At 49.4% G+C, this 28,000-nt stretch overlaps 1 protein-coding gene across 1 annotated transcript; it reads left to right on the top strand.

Moving 5' to 3' along the window:
* The first annotated feature begins 6 nt into the window (after positions 1-6).
* Positions 7-14,598, top strand: Ribc2 (RIB43A domain with coiled-coils 2). The gene is made up of 7 exons (XM_021630844.2): positions 7-317; positions 765-846; positions 2,716-3,048; positions 5,653-5,771; positions 9,673-9,891; positions 11,823-11,989; positions 12,868-14,598. Exons 1-7 carry the CDS (start codon positions 186-188, stop codon positions 12,944-12,946), a joined length of 1,131 nt encoding a protein of 376 aa, XP_021486519.2. The 5' UTR covers positions 7-185; the 3' UTR covers positions 12,947-14,598.
* The last annotated feature ends 13,402 nt before the right edge of the window (positions 14,599-28,000 follow it).

Genomic DNA, 28,000 nt, shown 5'->3' with positions numbered 1-28,000 from the left:
GTTTTCCGGAGTTGGGGGCTCCTGGTCTCTGAATTCTTGCTCTCTTGCAGAAAGTGAGCTGCGGGTAGCCGCTGCCGCCGGCGGCGCGACAGTCGGTCTTTCTCTCAAACTTTCGGGGGCGCTGCTTTTCGGGGCTGTAGCTTGATTATATCTGTGGCCTTTTCTTACCGCGTTTGTTGTGAAAGATGTTGAACCCCAGCACCATGGAGGTAGTAACGGATAAAGACCTGAATCAAGAAGCCAACCTAACCAAGAGGCGGTACACGGAGCTGAGCAGGCAGGGACGGATCTTCGACGCCAGGAACAGGATCATTGGGGTGAGGCACTAGGGAAGGAGGAGAGCCAAGGCTCGGGAGGAGCCTTTCTATCGAAGCACCAACCACATTCGCTTTCCTCCTGTTGAGCTCACTTTTCCATTCCTCCAGGTGACAAATGCCCTGGCTAGCCTGAGTGTGGGAGCCCTGGCAGAGTTCCCCACGGAGTGAAAGAGGCGGGCCTTCAAACGACCATAGAAAAAGCAGTGGGATCCGCACTAGTACATACTCGAGCCTGGGGTTGGGGTGGGGAAGGGAGGAGAGATCCGAGAGGGCTTCCCAGAGGAGTGGTACTTAAAAAGTGGTTTGTGTGTGTATGTTGTGTGTGTGTGTGTGTGTGTGTGTGTGTGTGTGTGTGTGTGTGTGATTGATGCTCGGCAGATGAGGGGGATCGTGACTTACTGAATAATGCTGGGTGGCTCTAACCTCTCTTCCCTTGTCCATTCCTAGGGAGACGCACATGCCTGGGATATTCAAGTTCATGACCAGATGATAAGAAAAGAAACTGAAAAAGCTAGGCATGAAACCTTTGGTGAGCATTTCTAAGCGCCCCTCTTAGGGCTTCATGTCTTCATTTCTGCACATCTGAGAAACCCAGAGCTTTCGATTTGTGTTCTCTGGGCCCTGGATTCAGTCCCCTGGACGTTCATGAATGAGTATACACAAACACACACACACACACAAACACACATACACACAGAGATGCATGCATTCTCACAGGTACGCAGTTATCATTTTTATGGTCTTTTTCCTTTTAAAATTTTAGTTTCTTGTGTTCAGTTAACTTAATGAGCATATTCTTCCTCTCAAAAAAGAATGCAGTTATTGTATCTTAATGTACATCTTAGAAAATATATCTAAAATAAATTGGTATTTTTTGTTGTTTTCCTTAAAAATTCTTTCTCCAAAAAGAAAAAGCCTAAACTATACTTGTATATATTCTCTGCTTCAACACTCAGTGATGACCTATGGAGGACAGCTGTTGATGTCAAGTGTGTGTGTGTGTGTGTGTGTGTGTGTGTGTGTGTACATGAATGAGTGCACGCACACGCACAGTTACTGTTTTTATGGTCTTTTTCTTAAAAATTTCACAATTTCTTATGCTCAGTTTAACTTAATGAGTGTATTCTTCCTCTCAAGAAAACATAGTTTTCAGAAAAGATTTGAGTTCCAAGCTAACTTGGTGATTCATGTGGTTCAAATGGTGTTCTAGGTCGGCAATCAAAATGTTAAACAGAATCTAGTTTTCCTTTCCTGGCCAGCAGTGTCACCAATTTGCTGAACATTAGGCTTTTAAAATTACCATAGGATTTTTTTTTAATATAAAAAAGCAGGCCATACAATTGTAGAGACAAATGTGCCTTAAAACATGATTAGAAAAAGACAAAATGGGTTGTCAGTGGTTATGTGGGAGTAGCTGAACTATGAACGAAATTGCTTTTCTTCACACTATTATACGTTTTCCAGACTTTCTAACCTTGTTTGTTTTTATTGGCATAGTAATTCAAACTTACAAAATGAATGTAAGTCACACATATAGACACCATCAGGCTCGGTGTCAACGTTTTGCCATGTTAGCCTCTGGCATCTTCCCTTAGGAGCTTCTTCCCAAGAACTGTGTTATATGTAACACAAATGACCCCCCCACACTATAATCTCTCCCTTTCTTCTTCTACAGAAGTGAGTATTCCCAGTGTGTTTATACTTGTGCTCTCTATGTATCCATAATAATATAAACTTGCTTTTGTATGTCTTTGTTTCTGTGTGGTGCGTGTATGTGTGTGTGTGTGTGTGTGTGTGTGTGTGTGTGGTGAACGCACATATGTGTGTGCACAGAGGCCACGTAGACCAGGCTAGCCTCTGCCTCCCAAGTTCTGGGATTGAAGGTACACCCAGACTTTTGAAGGTTCTTGGCAAATACTGCTGCAGCGAATGTCCATGTCCCTTGTGCACATGTGAGAGGGACACTGGAGTGGAATTGATGGGTCAGTTTGCTTTGTTAGAAACGTGCAAAGTTACGCTCAACAAGCAGTGAATGGAATAAACTTGATCTCCTTCCTCGAATCATTACTGAAATATGTCATTGGCAACACTTTTAAGCATTCTGCCTGAAGTCCATTGAATGTGTCCCATGAAAAGTTAATAATCCTTCTTAAGTATGATGCCGACTTGAGTTTCTTTATAGTGCTTTGCCTGTCGTAGCCTGTACTCATTTCTCAGCTGGTTTCTGTGTATGTAAGATTGGGTTGTAGGTGCTAGGTGCTTTTTATATGTGTGGATATTGTTCCTTTAATGGGTTATGTTACAATTTTGGAACATTGTCTTAAAGTCATGAAAGTTATTTTTAAAGTAGATTTATTTTTATCCATCTTAGCTTAAATGTGAGCCGTGTCTTTCCTAGCTGCTGAAATGAGGTACAATGACAAAATCATGTGCCTACTCCGGGACCGGGAACAGAGAAACAGGAGGCAACTCTGTAAAGCTCTCAATGAGTTCCAGAAGAACTCTCAGAAGTCAGAAACTCGCCGTGAATTTGATCTGTATGACCTCGGGTCCCTTAGATCCCGAATGTCAGACAGTGGCAAGCAGAATAACGTATCAGGAATGCAGAAGTTCATGGGAGAGGATTTAAACGTCCAACAGAGGAAGAGATTCCAAATGGAGCAGAACAGAGAATGGTACCGGCAGCAGCAAAGAGCATGGGAGAAAGCCCGGGCCAACCGCAAACTTGCAGGTAATGAAAGAGAAAATGAGTTGATCTTCCGACAAGTCAACCCCCTAGCTCGGTTTTAGTGGATGCTCTTGAAAGCATTACTAACATTACAAAAGTCAAAACCTCAGCCCTGGGAGCCAACATCTCCAAGTGTACCTCTACAGTACAGGGGATACTTTCTGAGTATGCTTACTATCCTAGCTTGCTTTCCATTGCTGTGATAAAATACCGTAACAGAAAGCATCTTGAAGAGGAAAGGTGTATTTAAACTCTCAGATCACAGCCCATCACTGAGGGAAGCTAAGGCAGGACTCAAGTAGGGCGGGAACCGGGAGACAGGAGCTGAGGCACAGCCTGCTTGGAAGACAAATAAAAGTAGATAATATCTTCCAAGTCTCCTGGGTGTGGAAATGGAGGTTCCATTGTGTACTTTGGGAGACCAGTCATAGGCCCAGTGCTGAAAGCTCCCCACCAGAACTCTCAGGATTCACCCAGGGAACCTGTGGATTCAGACATGAAAGAGCACCTCTGGGGGGAATTAAAACAAACAAACAAACAAAAAAACCAAAAACCAACAGTATGTTCTGCTTCCGCAGAGGCTGCCAGCCCCTCCTTGGCAGGCACTCATAGCAGTATCTGGTCCTCAGATTACTAGGGAAATGCTGCCAGGAAGAACAAAGCAAAGCTAGGTGGGAGCAATCACCCAGTCCTCCTCAGCTGCTTCTGTCTGTGTTAATTCATAATCTTTGTGCTCAGCTTGGGCTCCTCCAAGCCACCTTTTTTCCTAATGGTCTTTCCTCCTAGCTGCCTCCTCTGTCCACCCACGCCACTAGAGCTACTGTGGCCAGCCTGGCCCAGGACTGTCATGCTTCCTTATCGGAAGTCGGTTCTCAGCCTCAATCTCCTTGACATATGCACCTGTTTGGCTTCCAGGCCAATTCCTTCCCTGGGTTGCTTTGTTAGATCTGCAAACTCTTCAGCTGCCTCCTTGTCCGTCAATCCTGACCTCATCTTCAGCCATCATCAGTTGTGCCCTTTCTACCTCCTGCATATACTTTGAACTGCTGACTTTGCGCCATCCCTTTTGCCACAGTGTGAGGCAAGCCATCACATTCTCTCACCTCAATGGACCTCTGCTAATGGCCTAGTAACTGTTTACTTTCCTCTCTAGTACATTCCAAACACGACAAGCTCAATGGTACATTTCAGATAATGTCAAGTTGAGCCACGCCACACCCATGCCCTCATTCAGGCTCAAAACTATCGAATGTCTTCATGGGATGTAGAATAAGATTAAAACCATCCCACAGCCCACCCAGACAACATCAGCCCATTCACATCTTTTACTTTTGGATTCCATTGTGTCTCTTCCACCTCAGGTGTCTCTTGCACCTGCCCCAACCATTTGATTTACTCCTTCAGATCTGAATAAACAATCTGTCCTACAGAAGCTGTTTCCTGATCCCCGCTCTCCAGCTTCCCAAGCCAGACATTCCCAGCATTTCCTCTCTCAGCCTTCCTTTCTTCAATGGACTAGCACACTCTGTGTATTGATTTGGGAGGTGTCCTTTAAAGGCAGGGAAACCTCTGTTTCTCGCCTGTATGTTATGTGTGCATTCCTGAGCAATGTGGGAACCAATCTAGGCTCTTTTTTTTGTCTTTGTTTTTTAAAGATTGATTGATTGATTTTATGTATATGAGTGTTCTATATGTAGGTACATCTCCTTGGCAGAAGGGGTCATTAGATCATATTATAGGTGGTTGTGAACCACCATGTGGTTGCTGGGAATTGAACTCAGGAAGAACAGTGCGTGATCCATCTCTCCAGCCCCCAAGTCCAGGCTCTTGATCACTATCTGGTACATGACAGATGAACAGATGAAGAGTGAGCTGAGGATGAAGGTGCACAAAGGCCAGAAAGTCAAGGCTAAAGAGACTGGTCCTTTGGGACTGGGGTGCAGTGCATTGGGGTGCAGAGCACTTGCCTAGTATGTGTGAGGGCTTGCATCCCCAGCACCATGGAGAGTCTGTGCTCTTTGTTATTGGATATAAGGAGGAGCCCCTCAAAGCACAAGTGCAGAAAGCAAAAGCTGCTGCGCAGTGGCTCTCATATGGCCACTGCTCATCAGCACAGAGGCTAGGCAGTAGCTGCTGTTAACAGTGCTGGGTCATGTCTGGAAGCCTGTTCTGGCACCAAACGTTTCTAACTTCATTCCTGGTACCCTTGAATTTCTTCCATCCTTGTCCCTCTCAGTGGCCTGGCAAAGTTCTGCTGCCACTCCACAACTATCTGTGACCTGGCATTCTTTGCTCTGGGTCTTGTCTGGTTTCTACAGCCCTTTTTCCTGGGCTCCTACCATCTTTTGCCTTTGTAAGGCTGAAGCCATGTCTTGAGAGACCAGCATTAACAAGGCCTAACTAATCTACCTTAGGACTGCTGCAGACATCATCAGTCCATAGAGATCACTAGTACCCCTCGCTCGCAAACATCTGTGAGCTGCTCTTCCAGAACCTGGGAGACAAGCAGTCTCCTCCTGCGTTCACCCTTCTCCCGTGAATCCCCACACTGCTGAGTGGCCCTTCTGATGGGCACACTCAGGCGGATGGCATCTTGTCTCCTGGCAGAAGACCTCCACAATCAGACAAGACTAAAATTTGATGAAGCAGCCCAAGAGTTGCAGAACTTGGAATGTGCCACCAAGAAGAAAGTCTGTGCAGCCACGAAAGAGTTCAACAAGCAGCAGGTATACACACCCTAAGCTCAGTCCGAAGGGAACTACATGCCTGTGGCAGCTTCCTGGGGGCTCCCTGAGTTTTGAGGGGTCCCAAGAGCAGACCGCCTACACCACCAGCTCTGACAGAGCCCTTGACAGGGCCCACCCCATGATAGAGATGGATGACATCTGATTTGTCCTGTCGGTGAACTCAGAGTAAAGCTTCACCATGCAGGCTGCAGGGGGGCTAGAGGTATGTGTGATACTGTTTAAAATCTCCAGAATGAGGATGGGAACATCTGCCCAGATGACCACCACCAGCCTGGGCTGGTCTCAGTTCTTATTGGGCCATAAGCTCAGTAGCGAGCCAGTCAGTGTAGACTGGTGGCACCCTCCTCTTCTCAGCTGCCTGGCTTTCCCATAAGCTTCCTGTCCTCCAGCCCCACCTGAGGCTGCTCCGAGTTTCCTGACTCCTTTGGAAACTGCCTCCTCCTTAGGTTTGTTTACCCATGCAACTGTTTTCCTGGTGACTTCCCAGGTCTCCCTGTCTCTAGACCTATGGACTCAGGAAGAAATGGTTGACTTTAAATCAAGACAGGGCCTCACTATGTAGCACTGGCTAACCTGGAGCTCACTATGTAGACAAGACTGGCCCCCTCAAAGAGATCCACCTGCCTCTGCCTCCTGAGTGCCAGGATTAAAGGTGTGTGGCACCATGCCCTGCTTCACAATTACTCTTAAATCCACCTCTGAACTCAAATGCTCACATGGATTTTAAGAGCACACGCTGTGATTATGGTATGGTAGTAGCACACTGTGAGGAGAATCTGTGAGATGCAGTGCAGTAACTGTTCTGTGATGGGCCCATGCAATAAAGCTCAGGGAGGCAGAGAAGCCTGGTCTCAGCAGTGGCAAGAGGAAAAGGAGGCAAACAGCTAGTGCTGGCGAGGGATGCAGAGGACAGATTCACAGCCGGCAAAGCTGCAAGTGTTCTTACAGATAACCTAGCCTTCTTGTTTCACAGAGGGTGCCCACACGGGGGTATTCGCTCTCGGCCTCCCAGTGCATTGATGGCAGAATGGAGCTCTTGACAGTTAAATGGCTCTTGGCAGGTCATCTATACAGTCACTCAGGGTCATGTATAATTCAGCAGATGTGGACTGAGCTACTCCTATCAGCACGTATGGGGCTCTTATGGAACCAGTCTCTTTCATGGATTTGTAAGTGTGTGTGTGTGTGTGTGTGTGTTTCCAGACAGGGTCTCAGTATGTAGCTCTGGCTGTCCTGGAACTCACTCTGTAGACCAAGCCAGCTTAAAACTCACAAAGACCTGCCCGCCTCCGCCTCCCGAGTGCCAGGATTAAAGGCATGCGCCACTATGCTTGGAGTGACTCATTCCATACTATTTTAGTGCGCATCTGCAGTGTTGCCTCCAGACCCCACAGCTCCCTGTGTGGCTACTGAAGGCAGCATTGTCACAGTGCCTTTGCTGAGGAAGCTGCACGTCAGCCTTTATTGTTAGCTCCTGTTGCTGACTGGACCCAGGCTTTGCCATTTAGCCAGGAACGTGAAAAGTAAAACTCCGCACTGGGCATGATGGTCCACACCTGTAATTTCAGCACTCCCCGGATATGGTAGGAGGAGTTTGTGGCCCTGCTAGACTATATACACAAAGAGGCCCCCCTTAGAAAGAAAAGAACATTCCAGGCAGGCCATTTGGTGTGGGCATGGCAGACACAGTTGGGGACTGCTTGTGTCATCAGAAGGTGGTGTGACATCAGGGTTTGGCATGCAGACTTCAGAGCCTTCCTGCAAGGTTCAGGGCAAAGCCCTTCTCTGCAGCTTTAAGGCAAGCCCATCAAGGCCTGTTTTATCGTCTGCAGAATGTGGGTAAAGGCAACACCCAACTTACCCATCAGCATGCAGACCTCAGTGGCGCCCCACACAAAACCAGTGTCCCCCTCCTGCTGTATGTCCATCCCAGTGTCCCCCTCCTGCTGTATGTCCATCTGGACCAGAGCAGCTGACAGGGAGGGTTCCAGCAGCACAGAAAGGAATGGTTACGGTTGGTCCTATCTGTGTCCTCCAAGAAGCTGCACAACCACCCTTGCTCAGTATGGCAGATAAGCCCATGGTCAGTCACAATGTCACAGTGTCGGCAGTAATGGCCATTGCACTTGCTCTCTATTAAATCTGAGGACCAGTGTGGTGTCAGGACAGTTTAGCCCATCAGGATTCTGAATGGTAGTCACTATTTTTTTTTTAAGATGTATTTACTTATTATTTATACAGCATCCTGCCTGCATGTGTGCCTGTGCACCAGCAGAGGGCACCAGATCTCACTGTAGATGGTTGTGAGCCACCATGTGGTTGCTGGGAATTGAACTCAGGACCTTTGGAAGGACAGCCAGTGCTCTTAACCACTGATCCATCTCTCCAGCCCCCATAGCCTCTATTTTAAGATTTTTTTTGTTACTTGTGTGTGTGTGTGTGTGTGTGTGTGTGTGTGTGTGTGCATGCACATGAATGGGTGCTATGTGAACGCGGGTACCTTAGAGGCCAAGGTGCTGGAACCTCCAGAGCTGGAGCTATAGGAAATCTGGAAGCTGCCTGGTGTTGGTGCTGAGAACAGAACTCAGGTCCTCTGCTCTTAAATACTAGGCTGTCTGTCTGGCCCGGGGCAGCCGATATTGTTAACCCTGGCACTAATTTCCTGTTTGACAGCCCTGCCAGAGAGGCTGACTAACACCATTTCATTGATAAAGAGAGGCTCAGAAAGGATGAGCAGTTTTCAAGTCCATGTTGGGTGACAAGGCAGCTGGTCTCTCATAAGCCCCTCCCTTGCAATTCTTTTGCCCATTCTTTTCTAAGAACAGCCAGTGCTGGGAAATGTCTTGGAATCCATCTGTATTAGTCATGGTTTTCTAGAGAAACAGAACTGATGGAATGAATCTCTATATAAAAACAGGATTTACCATAGGCTTACAGGCTGTGGGTCAGGCAATTCCAACAGTGGCTGACAGGAAGTCCAAGAACCCAATAGTTGGTTCATTCAGTGCAGAAGGCCTGGATTTCTCAGGTGGTTACCAGTATACCTTAGAGTCTCAAAGAAGCAAGCTCTAATACCAGCAGAGGAATGAAATTTCCATTGCGAGTGAGGGCAAGCAGGCAAAGAGCAGTATACAGGCTGCCACAGAAGGTGTGACCTAGATTTAAGGCGGGTCTTTGTCTTAGTCAGTGTTCGGTTGCTGTGAAGAGCATGAAGGAAAGCATTTATTTGGGGGCCTGCTCACAGTTTTGGAGGATCACATCCTGTTATCAGCGTGGTGGGAACATGGTGGCATTCGTGGTGCTGGAGCATTATCTGAGAGCTTTTCATCCTGAGCCACAGGAGCAAGGACAGAGGCCCTGGGTCTGGTGTGGACCTTTGAAACCTTAAAGCCCAGCCCAGCAACACATTTCCTTTAACAAGGCCACATCTCCCAATCCTAATTCCCAAATAGTGCCATTCCCTTGTGACTTAAGTATCTGCAGCCCAGAGAGGGCGGGACTTACTATACAGATCACACAGCCCCCCACCTCCAGCCTTCGGGCAGTGAACTGGCAAGAATTCGTTTGTCATGGGGGCTGTGCTGAAACTGTCAGGACTGCCGAGGCAGCAATGTGCTTCCTCCTGTGGAAGTTTCTGCTGTGGTGGCCTGCAGATGTCCAAAAGTTTTAGGGAGCACGGGGCGCACACAGTACACTTCCCGGTACTGGAGACAGACCAGTGGAGACAACTCTTTGCTTTGACAAGCTGGTTATACACACACTTGTAGGGAATGATCCAAAGCCCAGCCACTGCCCAACAGCGCTCCGATAGCCAGGGGTCCCCCGCCTGCAGTCAGGGCAAGGATGGGAGGGCTTGGCCTTGCCGTCACCCTCTGCACAGGCTATAGAGATGGCAGAAAGGAAGAAGAAAGAGAAACAAAAAGAGCAAGAAGACAACCTAGCTGAGATCAACAACCTGCTCCATTCGGAACTGCTGTTGGAGAACCAACAGCAGGCTCGCTCCGGATCGCATGTGGTCCCTTCCCACTGGAAGGGCATGAGCCGGGAGCAGCTGGAGGAGATCCGCTACGTACAGAAGCAACAGATCCAGGAGAAGCTGGTGAGTCCCTCCCATGCCACAGAGCTAGCTACCTCTGTGCCCCTGGGCTGCCCACACACCCAGCTCCCGTGTCAGTGCCTCTGCTGCAGGCAGTTTTCACTGTGAAACTGTGAACCAGGCACTAGAGGCAGACGATCTGGCCACATATCGCGTGTAGCACGTGTGAGAGGGGATTGGACGGTGACTACAGGCCTTTTGGAGGATGGAACCGATATCTACAGAGATAGGAAGCTGGTGTGTGGGGCAGGCTGGTAGGGTGGGGAGGCTCACCAGTATATCCTTGGGTATATTAACTACATAATGTCTATTAGATACCTGTGGGGTTTGGTTGGCCTGATGTGGCAAAAGAAAAGGAACCCCAAGAGCACCAACTACAACATTTTAAATAAGGTAGAGCCTGTCTGTATGCACTGATTCCCTAGAACAGTCTCTGGCCTGACTGCAAGCACTGCGGCCACTGTGTTCTGCCATCCTTGGCACCTGGTCCTACCCTTGTGTATAATGGCTGTCACAATGTTAGCCATCCGCATACAGCCATTGCAGCCAAACTGTGGGGGGAAAGTGAGGATAACATTTTATAGGATTTTCACAAGATATTTCCAGTCATGTTTCATTGGACATTTAGAAGATTAATCCGATTATAAAGGACATTGGGAAATATATCACTAATCCTTGTCTATTAAGGATGAGAGAATAATGGCTACTGAGGAAGTCATATCACTTTCTGTCTCCAATTTCTAGGTAAAGGGTTGGGGAAGAAAAGCTGAGGAGGGAGCAGGGTGTGTGACCAGGACTCAGAACAAAGTCTAGGAAGTAATAAGGTAGCAACCCTGGGTGCCATCATGGGTGAGTGCAGACAGAGGAGAGGAGCCCTGTGGTGTGGGGCTCGGGCATGGTCATCATTGATAAAGCAGGAGCCTGCTGACATCCCAGAGGGCTGCCCTGGAGGCTTTGCCTGTCTGTCATACATCTGTTCGGTAAGGCTGTGGGACGAAGGTTGACCACCTGCCCCGAACCCAGCATTTGGTTCCAGTTTTTAATCTAGAAGATCTGAAAGGCAGGAACACACAAACGGAGAAAGACCACATTAAAATTCTTGCTCAGGCCCTTGTTCCGTGCCTCTTGCTGCTCTGCCTTCCCCATGCTCTCTGTGCCACGGGTGGTCTGGGAAATGGAGCTCATGTTGAAGCAAGTGAGTTGCTGGCCAGGGTGCCTTTGAACAGTCCGTTCACAGAGAGGCGTCTGGGAGTCCCAGAAGCAAGGCCACTCTTCGCAGGTGCCAGGTGGCTACGCCAGCATAGCTGACTTCTGGTCCAGACATGAGGCTATGCTGGACACCAGCCTGCCCCTCTGGTGTGGATGCTTATCTTTCCTTCAGCCCGGACCATCCAGTTGCTTCTCCTGGGAGGTCATCTGTGGGGGAGGGGAGAAGGGGAGACACCGAGCTGAGCCCTCTTGGGAGCTGCTTCTCCACACTAATCCAATGTCCCCTGGAGGGCTCCATGCAAAGAAGAATCTGGAATGCATGCCCAGGGCTGAAAGGCAGCTCATCCAGAACTAGGCTATCCTCCACACCCGCATGGTGACACTGTTGTCACTGGGTAAGGTCCAGTGTCAGAGTGTTCGTGTTAGACAGCTTGCTGGGGCACTATCTGGCTTGCAAAGCCAGCTGGGAACCCTCCTGAGGATGGGGATCAGCCTGGCCAGGAGCAGTGTGGGAGCCAAGCCCCCACTGTTCCTTCAGGGATAAGATGGCATCACTGCCATTTGAGGGCAGAAAGCAGCCAGGCCACGTAGGACAAAGGTAGGGCACCGAGGTCACTTTCCTTCCCCTTCCCCAAGCTTCAGCTTTCCCATCTAGGCCTCCCAGATGAACCCCCAAGGCTCCTGGACCCCAGGAGAAGGTGCTAAACCCCCTTTCCTGCCTCTAGAGACTTCAGGAGGAAGAGCGTCAGCGCGTCATGGACTGGGACCGACGCAGGATCCAGAAGGCTCGCGTCAGCCTGCTGCAAGAGAGGCAGCAGCAGCGCTTTCAGCGGGAGATGCGCAGGGCGCTGGACTGCAGCAACTTCAGCCTGGCTAGGGAGCAGTATTTACAGTGAGTGCCAGGAACCTCGGATAGGTGCAGAGGAGTGGGCAGCCCCACAGGTCACGACGTGCTCCTCAGGTGCCTAAGGAACCCCGAGTCACGTGGGAAATCCTGAAGGAGGCTTCGTGGCTGAGCCTTGGAGTTAAGTAATAGTCCACTTTGTGGCCTCTTCAGCCAGAAGGTAGGAGGGCTCCCAGGCTCTTTCACATGCTAGAGTTACCTGGGTGCTTACAGGAACCCCAAGAGTGGCTCTGGGATGTAGTCATGCCAGATAAATTAGCAGCTGAGCATTTGGCAGGCATTTGCTCACTCAGCTACTCTATCCTGAACTTGAGTCCTGAAGGGAACCCTGGGGTCTGCTCCGGTTGGAGCTTGGTCACCAGGAGGTCTGACGGCTGTCCTGGCTTCCACTGGGACTTAAATGGAGCACTCAGGTATGACCTGACAAGATACAGTCATATTTATGTGGGATGTCCCCATTAGTCACTGATACCAGTCCCTCCTCCAACTTCAGTCTCATCACTAAGGAGGAGGGGAGACGACTCTTTAAAAAAAATACATGTGTATGCGTGTGCATTTTAAAAATAATGTGTGTGGGTGTTTTGCCTGCATAAATCCTGTGTCTACTTGCATGCAGTGCCCACAATGGCTAGAAGAGGGCATCAGATTTCCCCTAGAACTGGAGTTACAGTTTGTGTCCTTCCATACGGGTGCTGGACACTGAACCTGTGTTCTCTGCAAGAGCAATGATTGCTCTTGGCCACTGTGGTCTCTCTCTAGGCCCGAGAAACTCCTGTTTTGAGCTCGTCAGTGTTGGGACAGATTCTGCAGTGTCAGGACAAAATGCTGTGCCCCATGTTTGCTCATTTCTTTTCTTTTGTTATTAGGAAAAAAGAAATGGATGCAGCCTCCTCAAGCCAACCGACAGAAGAGTATTACTCACAGTTTAATACAGGAGGCCGCTAATAGAAAAGACTCTTCCTTTCTTGTGTATAGCAGTGTGGTCCCCTAGGAGTCACATTTATTTCCAAGTGAACCTGGTCTGAACATCCCCTTATTCAGGGTGATGTCTCACCACCCTGGTTGGAGGGTGCGCACTCTGCCAAGCTCTGCTCTGTGGGGGTCCCTAGCGCAGCTCTGGGTGCTGAGGACATAGGCACAGTGAACCATTCTAGTGAGGGCCTGTGTGCTCAAGCTCCAGGCCTGCTGCTGCAGTCATGTGCTAGCACAGTGAGCATCACAGGTGTTCCATGTGCTCTGTGAACACTCCTTCTTTGCATTCTCACCAGAGGGTGGCCAATACCTTTGCCACTCCCCTTGACTGGTGGGAGAACCTGATTTAAAGGAACACATCTGGCTTATGGTGATTCCCTACGCTTCCTCCTCCCCACCCCCCGAAAATGCAGCATGTAGGATTGAACCCAGCAAGTCTGCCTTTCAGCCTTTTCATCTCCCAGCTCCTGTAGCAAAGACCCCAGGCAAAAGTGGCTTCTATAAAGCATTCTTGCTGTAATGGAAACAAGCTGACCTAGAAGCCCTGCTAGCTGGAGGAGGACCCAGTGCCCTCTGCTATTTGCTCTTCTTCTCTTGCTACTGTGTAGCTACCCTCCTGGGGTCTAGGCCTCTGCTCCAACTTGCAACCCTGCACCACATCCTGTCACCCCTCTCCAGGCAGTGAGCACTACCGCCCTTCAGGGATGTGGTCTCAAAGTATCCATTTCACCTCTGCTCACATCTCCACTCTGCCTTGAATTTCCGGGAAGAGTGTTCCTTGGTCTGGGCATCCCAGGGTGATGAGACCGGAAGGGGATGAACAGACCGAGGAGACCTACACATTTATTCATCACAAATGCATTCTTTGGAAGCATGCCACCACTGTAAGCCAGCCCCAGCTGTTTTCCTTCTCAAGAGCTGCCAGCAGAGGATGCATGTAGTGGTACCAAAAAGGGATTTCAAACCAGGCTTTCCTTTTTGGGACACAGAGACATAATTAGTCACGTAACGGTGGTCTGTTGTTCGAAAATCCAGAATCAGCAAAACTGTTCTTTCCCCTGTGGATAAAGGGGATGACTGCAGAGAAACATGGGGCTACTTGCTAGGAGTTAGGAAGTGTACAGATAAAAACAGGTACCCCACCATACTGCTATCAGGACGGCAACGGAGGAAACCCAGTGTTCAGCGAGCTCCCTTGCTGTCAGCCATTGCCACATCCACCAGCAGGTGGCGCTTCTGGCTCGCCTGCTCCAACGGCCACAGAGCCCTGGCCATCTTGTTTCCAGAAGCACAAAAGTCTCTGCAGATAAAGGAGGCTGACAGGGAAGGTCATTATGACAACTGAGTAACAGCCTCGTTGGGTGTCAGGGCAAGGTCTCCACCCTGTCTGTGAGCGCCAGTCCTAATCCACCGACAGAGCTTGGGAGAGGGGCTGGGGAGCGGTGAAGGCCATGATGACGTAGGAGGCAGGCAGGGAGGTAAATGGAGAGCACGCGTACAGAATGTCCAGGTCTCACCCCTAACCCTTACCTTCAGGCATATGCTGCCCATGGTTCAGCCCATGCCCACTGCCACACCTGGCGATCTCAATCTTTCCAAGTCTGTGTAGAGATGCCCGCTTTGCTTTCTTTTGTGAATGAGGTTAAATAAAAATGAATAAATAAAAAGGAAAGGACATAACTGCTTCTAGGTATGGTGGTGGAGAAAGTTTATTGTAGATAAAAGGGAGAGCATAGCCAGATGCAGATACATCTGGGAGAGTCAAGAATGGTCATGATCCTGAGCACTGTGTGTGTGTGTGTGTGTGTGTGTGTGTGTGTGGTGGGGGAGTACAGATTGAAACCAAGTGCAGCAGCCAGGAGGTCAAAGGTACAAAATGCCTAGATTATATAGGGAAGAGCGTCTGGGGAAGGGCAGCCCAGCCCCTGGAATGGAGAGTTCAGGGTAGAGGATGGGGTATGCCAGCCATACTCTGTAACAGGTAAGGACTGAGGGATTCTGGAAGAACCTGGAGGCCAGGTCTGCTTTCATATGTTAAATAGGCACCTCAGCTGTTTGTCCCAGGTTTGAAACTTAGTATGAGTGGGGTTGGTATCTCAGATGGCCCTGAGATGGGACATGTCAGTTGAATGCCCAGAGCCAAAGGATTCTTGTTATGGTCATTCTAGAAAACCCCCCAAATGTCCTTCTTTCAATGGCGCCAGAGAAACTACAACTCTAACTAGCCACAGTTTGGGGACCAGAACACTCCACAGAGTGTACTGAGAAAAGAAAAATGCTAGGGCCATCTCCTCCACACCAGACTAGTTTCTGAATTAGTCACCCCAGAGGTTCCCAACTGGGACTTGGGTCCACAGTGTAGCTTTGTTGACAAGATGTCCGCAGAACCTAGGACAGGATTCACAAACATCTGGATCTTCTGGGGACGGTCATCACGAAGTCTCTTATCTAAGGTCACTCAGTATCCTTGCCGAGGTCCAGAGTGACCCACTGACTGACCCCATTGTTCATTCTCAACTCACGTTCCCGACCAGTGAGTCTTAGCAGAAAGAGCCAACTGCTTAAACGGGCAGTCCACAGGCCCCATCTCTGTTGGAATTGGTGCAGGCATCTCTATGGCCAGCCCCCAAGGGACCTGACAAATGGGTCATCAGGCATCTGTGTGGCCACCTCCAGAAATTCAGCAGCCGCAGGACCACCTGTTCATTCTGCGCATGCAGTTGGTCACTTTATAAGAAGACTCGCCCCTCCTCTCTCTCTTTCCTGCCTGACCTGGGGACTGTGTGTAATTTCCCCTCCCCTAATAAAACCTCCCACGTGGAACCTGTTGCATGGAGTGACTGTTTAGCCCACCGTATAACTCAGCTGCACAAATCCTAACAATCTCCATCCTCTCCAGGGCAGTGTGTGGGTCAGAGTTTAATCCCAGGGGGGCAAAGAGCCATGGGCTTGCCGCTGGGAAGCCCAGCACCACCCTGGCGCAGTGCTCTTACCTTAGGAAAACCTTCACTGTCCTTTATTACTCGGTCCTCCTCCCAGAGGAAGATCGGAGGCTTAGAAAGGTGAACTAGCTTCCCCAAGTCCTCAGGGCCAGGTGAAAATGAAGTCAGGCATTGGATCCAGGTCTGATTCCACAGCCCCGGCCACCTCCCACAGAAGAGACTTCCCAGCAGTAACCATCAGCAGAATCCTATAGTGAAGTGTATAAAAACTGACAGGAAAGCTGCGGGGCAGTGTGGAGGGGGTCGCTGGTGCAGTGGGTCTCTGTGGGAGCCTAACAACCTGAGTTCAATCCCTGGAGCCTGAAGTGGAAGAACCAGCTTTCAGAATTTCTCATCTGTTCTACACACACACACACACACACACACACACACACACACACACACCATAAACTCTTAGAATGTTGAATATTTTTTGAAAATTTGACATGAGAGGTGGCTCAGTATAAAAATGTCCCATATACTGTAATCCCAGTACTGGGGGATACAAACAGGAGGTTCTCTGGGCCCAGCTGGCCAGCCAGCCTATCCTAGGGCAAGCTCCAGGCCAGTGAGAGGCCCTGCCTCAAAAAATGTTCTGGAGGAAGAGGCAAGCAGATCTTTGTCAGTTCAAGGCCAGCCTGGTCTATATAGTAACTTCCAAGGAAGCCAGCACAACACAGTGAAGCCCTGTCTAGGAAGAAACAAACAAAACAAGGTAGAGACCTAGTCACAGCAATCCATCCTCTCAGCATGCTGGTTATACTTAGAGCTAGGAAAAAAAAAAAAGTTTTTTGTTTTTTTTTCTGGGTGTGGTGGTACACAAGTTTAATCCCAGAGGCAGAAACTCTGTGAGTTTGAGGCCAGCCTGGTCTACAAAGCAGGAGTCCAGGCCAGCCAGGACTTTGTTACACAGAGAAACCCTGTCTGAAAAAAAACAAAAGAAGGAGAAGGAGAGGGAAGGGGAAGGAGAAGAAGGAAGAAGAAACGAAAGATTAACGCAGAAACAAACTCATTTCTCATGTAGATCAGTCAGTAACCTATAATTGGCTGTAATTCACCTGCTGTGACAGGCTGAGTCACAGGTGCTTGGTAACAGGCGTATACTCATAGGTTAGGTTGCACTGTGTTTAAACATCAAGCTTCGTTTACTGGTTCCTATGCATGGAGGCTACTTTTGAGCTATACTTTATCATCCAAGTATGGAGACAGGTTTAGGCTAAACTCCCACCAATTTTTATATGGATGACAACCTTATTGCAGCTCTCCAACCCAGTCTCTCTTTTATTCCAGGCTTGAAAGGAAGTTGTAGGATTGTTTGGGGGGATACTTTATTTGGGTTCTTATTTCTCTACCTCCCAACCCTTATTCCACGCCAATCCCTTCCAGCTCCCCAACACTAGGTAGGAGAGACAGAAGTTTAGTGGGCAGAGGGGCCATTGAGAGCTTTTTACTACTTCCTGCTGATTAGGGTCATTGAGGCAAGCCCAGTTTCATCTAGTCAGGATATCTCCAACATTTTCTTCTTGTCTCTTGAGAGAAAAGCACTTGACAAACCAGTAACAGCAGAAGCAGAAGCCAGCAGGAGGAACAGCTGTGCCTCCTCTCTTGGGGCTCTGGTCTTTCTATACCCTCTCTAGAGTCCCCAGAATTAAACTATCATCAGCTGGAAGAATCACGCCCCTGCCAGAGCATTCACGAGGCAAATAGTCTGCCTCTGTGGGCAATCTGAAGCAGCGCCATAGCCCACACCTGAGATAAAAACAAAAAAAAAAACATGTTTATGTAACACAACTGGGTTTTTAAAGATACCCAAAATCTCAGGACAGGAAGCTAAGTAGAGAGGGCCGTTACAGAGTGTGGCTCTAATACAGCCCTCCAATCCAGTCTCTTGAATTCCAGCTTGAACAGTCAGCTTGGATAGCTCATGACAAAATTAGTGCGTCCCAGGCTAGAGAGATGGTTCAGCGGTTAAGAGCACCGGTTGCTCTTCCAGAGGATCCAGATTCAATTCCCAGCACCCACATGGCAACTCATAACCGCCTGTAACTCCAGTCCTAGGGGATCAGATGCCCTCTTCTGGCTTATCCAGGTAGCAGGCATACGTGTGGTGCATAAACATAAATATAACATAAACATAAACATAAAAGAGCTTTACTCTTTTTAAACAGTGTGTCCAAGCTGCTTTCCCCCACCCCCGCCAGCAAAGAATCCACTCCACAATCTTTCCTGTCTCTGTCCATGTCAACCCATTCTTGTAACTGTTCTGGGCAGAAAGTCTGGATTTATCACTGGGCTTTCTCTCTCTTACACACGTGTGTGCACACACACAAAGAAAGACCAATACTCCGTCAGCAAATCCTGTTTGCTAGTCTTCAATGTATCTATATCTATCTATCTATCTGTATTTGTGTGTGTGTGTGTGTGTGTGTGTAACAAACTTCGGTGTGTCTCACCTCTATGGATGAGACACCTTGGTCCAAGCCACCCAGTCTCTTCTCTGATGCACCTGTTCCTCCCCTGCCCACCCACATTCTTTCTCAAGTCACCACAGCCAGAGCTGGTTTGTTGCCCATTCACAGTCTGAGCCTAAACAGCTCTCCCTGCTCACATGCCCTGAGACTTGGGAGGAGGACAGACCCTCTAGGGACCAGAGCCAGAGTTAAAATGCAAGGCAGGCTGTCTCAATTGAGAGAGGAGCCACAAGCCCATGTGACCTTGCCACCTCCTTTTCTGCTTCCCTTCTCTGCCCTCTACCCCAATCACCTTGTTTCCTTGCTGTGCCCCAATACTGCCCCACACTCCTGCCTTAGGCACCCTCCATCCCCTCTGCTTGGCATGCTCTTTCTTCCAGACACGAGCATGGCTAACTGTCTCTTTCTTAGGAAGTGGGGTTAGCAGTTACCTTGCCAGGGGAGCCCATTTCCTGGCCCCTATATAGAAAGGCTCTACTCTTCCCCCATGGCACCCTTTTTGCATGATTTGTTGAACCATTATTCTTTGTCCTCTTGGCCACTAAGATGCATGTTCTGTGAGGCCGGGGTGGGGTGGGGTGGGGTATGGGGTGGTAGAGGGGACTGCTTCCTTCACTGCTACTTGAACAGTGCAGGAGCTAGTGTGTTGACCTTTCACAGTCTGAGCCTAAACCACGGGGGTTCTGGCACTGGTGCAGCCATCCCTGCTTATAACGAGCAGAGAGCTGGGAGGTGGACAGACCTCCAGGGACCAATTGGTATGGTGATTTTGTAGCCACCAGAGAAGAATTCACCCTGGGGGAAACAGGCCAAGGACAGTGTTGCCTAGTTATCTGACCCAGTTAATTGATAATGGACAAAACTGTGGGTGAGGGGCAGGCAGAAGCCCAATGGCCAGCCCCCCTGTGAGATATGAAGAGTAACCAGGAAAGATAAATCCTGATGCAGCACCTGAGAGACAGTTTGAGGTGTCAGAGAGCATGCTTAGCCTGTGATTTTGGCCTGCCTGGAAGTGAACTACTCTATCCCAGTCATTAACATGCTGAGTAATAATTTACACAATATATATTTATATTTACATCAAAATATAAGTTCTATAAAGTCAGGGGCAGGTTTTGTTTGCATGCCTTGAATTCCATGGCCTGGTCTCCAAAAGATGTAGAACGAGCAAAGCAGATAGCTACATCATGCTCAGCGAGTTCCTCCCGTCAACTCTGCACCATCTGAGATCATGACTTGCTGAGACCGTGTGACTGGTTTGCGGAACTTGGTCCCAGACCTAAGTTGACACAACGGAATTCCTGTAGGCTGCTCATTATGCCTTGTGGATCCGGAGGTTTTTCTTCTGTCATCTGGAGGCCGGGGATCAGACTATATTTTTAGTGTTATTTGCATAGCTTTGGAATTGACCTGGCTTGGGGGATAGGGAATGAAGAAGTGACTAACACATGCACAGAAAGGCAAGCAGTGGGATGGGGGGAAGCAGCATCGAAGCAGCACCCAGGGGAGGCTTTGTAAGGAACTCGCTGAGCATGATGTAGCTATCTGCTCTTCATATCTCACAGGGGGGCTGGCCATTGGGCTTCTGCCTGCCCCTCACCCACCCCTGAGGAGCTCTGTATGGGAATAAGTTGTCACAATCGTCTGGAATCAGGGCCAGGAGCCAGCTATTAGATGCACACACAAGTCAGTCATTGGCTGTGGCCACTCTGGAGGGAGATATGGACAGACAGCTTTTTTGTTTTTGTTTTTTGTTTTCAGCCAAGACAATCTTCAGAGAGCAACAGCCATCCAGGGAGAAAAGTCCACCGTCTGAGGATCTGAGTGACCTGTCTCAGCATCTCAGAACAAGGGATGGCTTCTGCAGGAAGGCAGCATTTCAGTAAGCACTCAAGGCTGGAGGCAGAGGGGGCGGCCCTGCAGAGGCCTGAGGAGAACAGCTGTTTGGGATACAGTGGGATGGGGGGAAGCAGCATCGAAGCAGCACCCAGGGGAGGCTTTGTAAGGACCTGAGTTTTCAGTCAGAGACCGGCTCCTTTGGAGCAAGGACCAGTGTGAGCTGCATGTTGAAATGACTCTGTGGCCTCTGTCATGAGGCAAGAGCACAAAGGCAAGGGCTCAGCAGGGAGACCAGAGGGACGAGGCTACTGCAATTACCCAGTCAGGGCAAAGCAGAAGAAATGGTGAAACAGGATTGGCTAGCTGGCGAAGCCAGACGGTGCAGACCCACGTGCTGGCACATATGATGTGAAGGGAGAAGGAAGTCAATGATGGATCCAAGGTCTGGGGACTGAAACTGTTTGGGTGACATTGCTATTACAAAATGGAGGCCTTCTAGAACAGTCTACTAGATTTTGCCCACTAGGCTGGGGGCTCAAAGCCTTCCCTCCACCCCCAGCCATGAGTGACATTAGCAGCCTCTTCTGAGATCCTGTGGTTGCCATGAGGTGGTGGCGGGCAAGTAACAGGAACAGACTCTGGATGTTATCCCCATGGCTGAAAGCATCCTGGGTAACTTGAGTCTGTTTTCTAGGAGCCCAGCCTCCACCCGGGGGCTACAAGTTGGCCACTGAAGTGGGAGGCCTGGCTGGGTGGTGAGGGGAGCTGACTGGTCACTGAGGCACTGAGCAGGTAGAGAAAAAGAGGCGTCCACCAACCCAGGTGAATTGCTGACTAAGTTTCATGTGCACAGGATGCCCAGTATGGGAGCTGGACATTGGTCTCAGGGTCTGGGTCCCTTCTATCCGTGTACTCTTAGTTATACATTGAACCTCTTTTCCCCCTTCTCCAGGATTCCCCGAGCCTTGCCTGGTTAAGCTATAACTTCACCAAGGTGTAGAGTATTCTGGGTTCCCAGGCCTTAGGACTTGATGGAGCCCAGTTGTCTGAGGGAGGCTGAGTCATCTGCCTCCAACAGCACACGTTGGGGATGGAGGGAGAGAAGTGGAGTCCAGGCTATGGGGAGAATGACAGCCCTGGGGTCAGGTTCAGATTTCTCTGCTTCCCGTGACGTTCGCCAAGTCGCCTAAGATGCAGATCACTGATGGATAAGAAGATGGGACATCTGTGTATCCTGTCCAGGTCACTGTGGCCTCAGGGACTCACTCCCAGTGTTAAATGGGTGTAGGGTCACATCCTGCACTCAAATGTCTTCTGTCCTCTCACTGCCCACGTACTTTTGGAGACGTGACTTAGACATCCCAAGACTGGCTTTCCATATTTGTAAAATGGGTTTAATAAACACTCTGTCATCCTAATCTTATTCTGAGAATTAAATGACAATTACATGAAAAATATGCTTCAAGGATCTCCTGGGCTCATGCATGTAAAATGTCATGCCAGTTACGTTACATGGAAGGAGCCAAAATCACTGAAATTGGATTTAACAGGGGGAAGGGTAAAGTTCCTTATGAAAGTCTAAACCAAGGGCTCTGTGTAAATATTTTTCCACCTCTGTCTTAGAAAAATCACCCCTTGCAGTAACACGCCAGTAGACCCTTTGGTAAGCAACGGCAAATGAGAACACTTCCCATACAATGACTTGCGGCATTGGCGTGTTTCTTTTCTCAGTAAACAAGCCCTTATTAGCCCTGTCTGAGGGCCCCCCTGAGTGTGAGGCGGGAGGTTGGGGGAAAATGCCCAGGCCTCCTCCCATTGGCCTTCCTGGCTGAAAGTTCAAATGACAGCCTCGGATCCCCGGAGCGGCTGGCCTTCATCCACCCAGAAACACTGGAAATGGATCTGCTGGAGAGTTAGCCAGCAAGCATTTCTTGGAATCGTAAATGTCTGAGGGCTGCTGCAATACTTCAGATTATCTTGTTTTCTTTATCCGTGGAAGCCAAAGTTTTAATGCTGCATCTGTGTGAGTATCTTTTGATAATAAGAACCAAATGTTGTTGGTGGAAATGACTGGAAATTACACTGAAGATCAGAATGTGAGGCGGTTTTAGATTCCCTTTGGAAGACCCGCTGAGAGACAAACACACAAGACTTCTCTCCTACAAATCACTTAGGGATGTCGCAACCCCGGGGGCTCCTGCTGCTGCCTCTTTCCAAGCATGGGTGGGCCGGGACTGTGTGCCCTCTTTGGAGGCTTGGCTGGCTGTAGATATGCCACAGCTCCAATCAGATCTCCAGCCTTCTCCTCTGAGCTCCTTCCTTGGCCACATCTAGAAACTTCTACCTAGACATCCCACAGGCCTGTCAAAACCAAACCCATCATTTGCCTCCAAGCTGGCTTGCTCTTCTACCACCAGATGCCACACTGATGAAAGCCAGCCATGATCCTGCAAGAGAGCTGGAAATCATTCCTGACCCATGCTGCCCCTACCAGCCAATGGCCTGTATCACTCTGATGTCATTCCCTCTTACCCACACACTTGGCCCCTGTCCTGGCATCCAGTCTCCCTCCAAACACTGAACCCTTGCAGGAGCCTCCTTTGCCAGACTCCGATAGTGTCTTTCCTTTCCAAGCCCGTCTCCAGCCAAAATGATCTTAGCAGGGGGACAGGGAGACAGAGCCTATTCAGCCATAACCAAAACTGAAGGTGGGGCTGGGGAGACAGTGTAGTCAGTTAAATGCTTGCTGTGAAAGTATGAGGACCCGAGTTCAAGCCCCAGCATCCATGTAAAAAGCCCAGCCATATGATGCACTCTCGGTGCACTGTCTCAGTGAGAAACCTTCTCTCAAAGAATGAAGTGAGATGACAGCTTAGTTAGCAAAGCAACAGCCATGCAACCACAGAGGCATGGACTTGGGTTCTCAGCATCCACATCAAAAGTCAGGCCTGATGGCATGACTCTATAGCCCCAGTACTGACAGAGCATAGACAGACAGGCAAACCCCTGAAGCTCACTAGGCAGTCAGCTTAGCCAATCTATGAGTTCTGGGCTCAAGGAGAGACCCTGTCTCGAACACCAGGGTGGAGAAGGATAGAGAGAGATGCCGTTCTCCATCTGGCACTAGTCTGGGACACAGTCTGGATGAAGAACAGACCCTGAGATCCGAGGTCCCGTTTCTCTCAGGAATGGCTAGACTGCTTTAGGGCAAAGCCCTTGGCACTAGGCAAGGCTCCCAGTCTCACCAGGGGAGGCGGAAGTGAGTTTTCCACCGGGTGTTACAGTTAGTTAGCTCTTTTGTTTTCCTTTTGTTTTGAGAGGGTTTCTCTGTGTAGCCTTGGCTATTTTGGACTCAGCTGGCCTCAAACTCACAGAGATCTGCCTGCCTCTGCTTTCCCAAGTGCTGATCACAGGCGTGCAGCACCGTGCCTGGCTTAGTTACCATTCCCCCCTGCTTTTTTTCTGTGTTTCTTTTTTTTTCATTTTTTATGTTTATTTTTATTAATTACAGTTTATTCACTTTCCCCAAGTCCACTGATAGGGGAGGTCCTCCTCTCCTTCCTTCTAATATTAGTCTATCAGGTCTCATCAGGAGTGGCTGCATTGTCATGTTCTGTGGCCTGGTAAGGCTACTCCTCCCTCAGGAGGAGGTGATCAAAGAGCAGGCCAATCGGTTCATGTCAGAGACAGTCTCTATTCCCATTACTATGGAACCCACTTGGACACTGAACTGCCATGGGATACATCTGTGCAGGAGTTCTAGGTTATCTCCATGAATGGTCCTTGGTTGGAGTATCAAAGTGAGGTATCCCAGAAGAAGAGAGACACATAGGGTATACACTCACTCATAAGTGGATATTAGATATATAATACAAAATAAACATACTAAAATCTGTACACCTAAAGAAACTAATCAAGAAGGAGAACTCTGGCTAAGATGCTCAGTCCCCATTCAGAAAGGCAAAGAGGGTGGACATCAGAAAAGGGAGAAAACAGGGAACAGGACAGGAGCCTGCCACAGAGGGCCTCTGAAAGGCTCTACCCTGCAGGGTATCAAAGAGATGCTGAGATTCATAGCCAAACTTTGGGCGGAGTGCAGGGAATCTTATGAAAGAAGAGAGAGATAGTAAGATCTGGAGAGGACAGGAGCTCCACAAGGAGAGTAACAGAACGAAAAAAAAATCTGGGCCCAGGGGTCTTTTCTTAGTTACCTCTTTTAAAATGAGATTGCGGGTGGCAGTGGAAGCCCAGGTGGTCCAATGCCAATGGCGATACCTGTGTTACAGCTCCTTGGTTAAATTGCTACGTTAAGCATGGCAGAGGATATAGGCAGAAGCCTGAAACTGGCAGCCAGAAGGCAGGTCATGTGAGACGCAGGTCAGCAGCTGTCCAGACAATGCTGCACAGCAGTGAATGGTGAATGGTGGAAGCTCGCTGCAGCCAGCAGCATGTGGCCGGCTGACCAACAGTCAAGCCCTGAGTGGTCCAGAAGCTCATGGCAGCTGGGCAGGTAGCTGCTTGATTAGCAGCCAAGTTCAGGTGTTCAGCAGTGATTCTTCCCCAGAATAAATGAATCTCAAAAGGTCTTGAAGTGATAGAGCTCGTGGTGGGAGGGGTTCCAAGGGTGAATATGTTTGATATGTGGGGTTCAAAGGTGCCAGGGATACTTAATCTACATGTACCAAAACAGCCGTATTATAAGAGGGGAAAAGCAGTCCTTAATTAACCTATGGGTGGGGGAAGAGCTCCAGGTAAAGTCAAGGTCATTGGTGAAAAGTCAAGACACTAAGACATCTTCTTAGCATAGGGTGGACAGCTCTAGCAATCCCCGGTGCTTGCTGAACAGGTTTCTTATCAGGAAAGGGTCCGGCCTGTGATCTTTCTCTAAGGGCTATGGGACGCTCCTTACAAGATCTGGGATTCCCAGATCAGGCAGAAGAGGAACCCCACTGAGAAAAGGGGTCCATCATTATAGACTGAGCACCAAGGCTATCTGGAAATATTAGACTTTAACCTTCTTCAGAAGAGCCTCGCAGAGAGAGACTGTATATTGGCCTCTGGCCTCCGCACACACCAGTACACACATATTCTATAGACTAAACATACACAATTGAATATTTTTCCTCGTGATTACTGAGGAACTTGACCTCTGACCAACACATGTGTCTGTAAACACACGCGCACACACACACACACAAACAGCAAAAGCCTGAGCTTGGATGTGACTCCATCAGTATTCTCAACTTGAACCCCACCTTCAAGGAAGAAGTATAAATGACATCAACATAAACTCCTAGTCAGCATCCACCAAAGGAAGACCCCACCAAGGAAAACCTCCCAGAAACTGCCCTTCCTCCCTGACGCTCGGGGTACCGGCTGCACTCGGCCCTCCCGCTCGTTCACTATGTCCAGTACACTGGGACCTGTGGTCTGGTGGAAGTGCTTAGTAGTACTATACACAGCAGGGCCTGTGCAAAGGAAGCCAGGGCTACACAGAGAAACCCTGTCTCGAAACACCAAAACAACAACAAAAAGCAGTCGTGAAGCACCTTGCCGTCGAGGAGCTCTGGTCTGGGAAGCAGGAACGATTGGAAGGTAAGTTGGCGAAAGGAAGACCCTAAAGGGTCAGAGCCCACCAGAGAAGATGCTGAAGGCAGACCAAAGGCTCGTTCAGTCCCTGGGGTCTGGCAAAGCATTAGTGAAGGCAATGGCAGGCTATTGAGAGAGAAGACCAAAGCTCAAAGTGCTTCCTGGCTTCCTCTGCACGTTCTACTGCCTTTTCACAAGGACTTGGCCTTGAAGTCTCCATATCAGTGGGTTCTCAACCTTCCTGATGCTGCCACATTTTAATACAGTTCATCATGTTCTGGTGAAACCCCCCTCCCCAACTATAAAATTATTTTCACTGCTTCTCCATAACTATAATTTTGGTACTGTTATGAATCATAATATAAATATCTCTGTTTTCTGACGGTCTTAGGCAACCCCTATAAAGAGTTGTTTGGCTCCCAAAGGGGTCGTGACTCACTGTTTGAGAACCGCTGCTCTGTCTGGAGGCCCACATAGGCCCTCCAGCCTTCACCTGGATCCTTGGGCCTGGGCTAGCATCTCTTCGGTGGTGCAGGTATGACTGCCCGCTGCCACCCCTGGGGCTTCTAATTAATAACAGATTTGAGAGTGCATGTGCTTTGCTTTTAGAAGGCAGCCAGGAAATAAATGTATGTTAGGTGAACGAGGTTATCTCTTTTTCCTCAAACACCTCTCCCCGCCACGCTGCCCCGACATGCTCAGAAGAGCTCACTACGGGGGTGGGGGGGGATCAATTCGCTTCACAGAGCCTCCAGCAGAAAGGAAATCACAGCTCATTTTGTAAAGTCCTTCTCTATTCCGAGACCTTGTGCTCGGGTTCCTCCACATTATGCTGACCACTGCTTGAGGGTGCCACCCTCAGATGACTCCTGGCTTCAGATGAGGACTTGGAGCCCTCAGCGACTAAGTCACATGGGCAGCGAGGGCTGGACCTCAGGCATCTCACCCCCCTGAAAGCAGGGTTGGCAATCTTGTGTCATCCCACTGTAGCATGGGCTTCAGCCATATGCCTTCCCCTTCCAAATCCTCTGCCTCTCCCCAGTAAGAAGTAAGGCCCCGAACAACTGGGACACACGTTCTGAGGGAACCACGTGGCACATGGCTTTGAACAAAGTACTCAACAGAGGTTTCCCAACAGAGCACGTGGGTGCCTTGCTTAATCGCACACCCGGCAACCTGCACCCCACCAAAGTCTCCCTCCCTAGTGTGTGCCCCCTTTTGGATTGTGACATGAAAAGCACCTGAGCGGCATCTATTCCTTCACTTAGCATCCTTGAACACACCCTTCTGAGTGGAAGTCTCACACACACACACACACACACACACACACACACAGCCCATTTCCAAATTCACCATCAATCACTCTGTGGTTTTCCTGGGGATTGGCTGGCCTGGCTCTGGACACAGCAGGGTCACAGAACTAGCAGTGGAGTGGCCTTTGCATGGAGGAGGCATCCCAAGAGGGGCCCACGGCCAGCCACCCCAGCCACAGCACAGCCTCTTCCGTGGGGCGCCGAGTAATTGGTTCTGTATGGTGTTTGTTATGGCTTATGTCAAGAAATCAGAAAAGAAGCCGCTGGGGGAAGCAAGGCTTTTGTCAGACACCACATGGAGTCCCTGCTGTGGATCTGCTAACCTGGTCCCAATTAGGGGTTTGTGGGACTCAGGCCCTTGAGCTTGTTTTTGAAGCTCTTTTGGCTGAATTCGGCCTCCTTGGAGCCCTGCTTTCTTTTCAAAATACAATTTTGCAAAAGCCTTGGAGGTGTGGTTGAGCAGGGTCCTGCAGCCGGAGCAGGGCTGGAAAACTGCTCGCTCGCACTCGCCCCTCCGCACCAGGCAGTGCCCAGAGCCAGGCTGTGGGGCCGACAGTCATGTGGCTGGACGCTGCCAGCTATTGCTGATCACCTTGATTCATGAGGGAGCAGGATGGAAACTCGGAGAGAGATGCTGTTTTCTTCCATGCCTTGGGCACCATTTTGCCATCTACAAAAATACCCTCTACTATATTTAGGCCACGCTAACAGGCCCTGCTCCCGAGAATGTTTCTCAGGCTGTTTTTATCATTTAATATTTTTTCCTGCCACCTGGAGAAATCGTCAAGCATTTGAGTCCCCCTGAATTCACTCTTCCCTCGGCTCGCTAATTAA

The sequence above is a fragment of the Meriones unguiculatus genome, chromosome 8 (genome assembly GCF_030254825.1).
Source record: "Meriones unguiculatus strain TT.TT164.6M chromosome 8, Bangor_MerUng_6.1, whole genome shotgun sequence".
NCBI lineage: Eukaryota > Metazoa > Chordata > Mammalia > Rodentia > Muridae > Meriones > Meriones unguiculatus.
Note: the sequence above shows the minus strand (reverse complement) of the source record. Positions and strands in the feature narration are given on the sequence as shown.

Bases quoted from the DNA above. Each gene is read 5' to 3' on its own strand.
- Ribc2 (XM_021630844.2), top strand. From the start codon at position 186: ATGTTGAACCCCAGCACCATGGAGGTAGTAACGGATAAAGACCTGAAT. The intron at 5,772-9,672 runs GTATACACACCC...CCCTCTGCACAG, and splicing joins AAGAGTTCAACAAGCAGCAG to GCTATAGAGATGGCAGAAAG. The intron at 9,892-11,822 runs GTGAGTCCCTCC...TCCTGCCTCTAG, and splicing joins AACAGATCCAGGAGAAGCTG to AGACTTCAGGAGGAAGAGCG.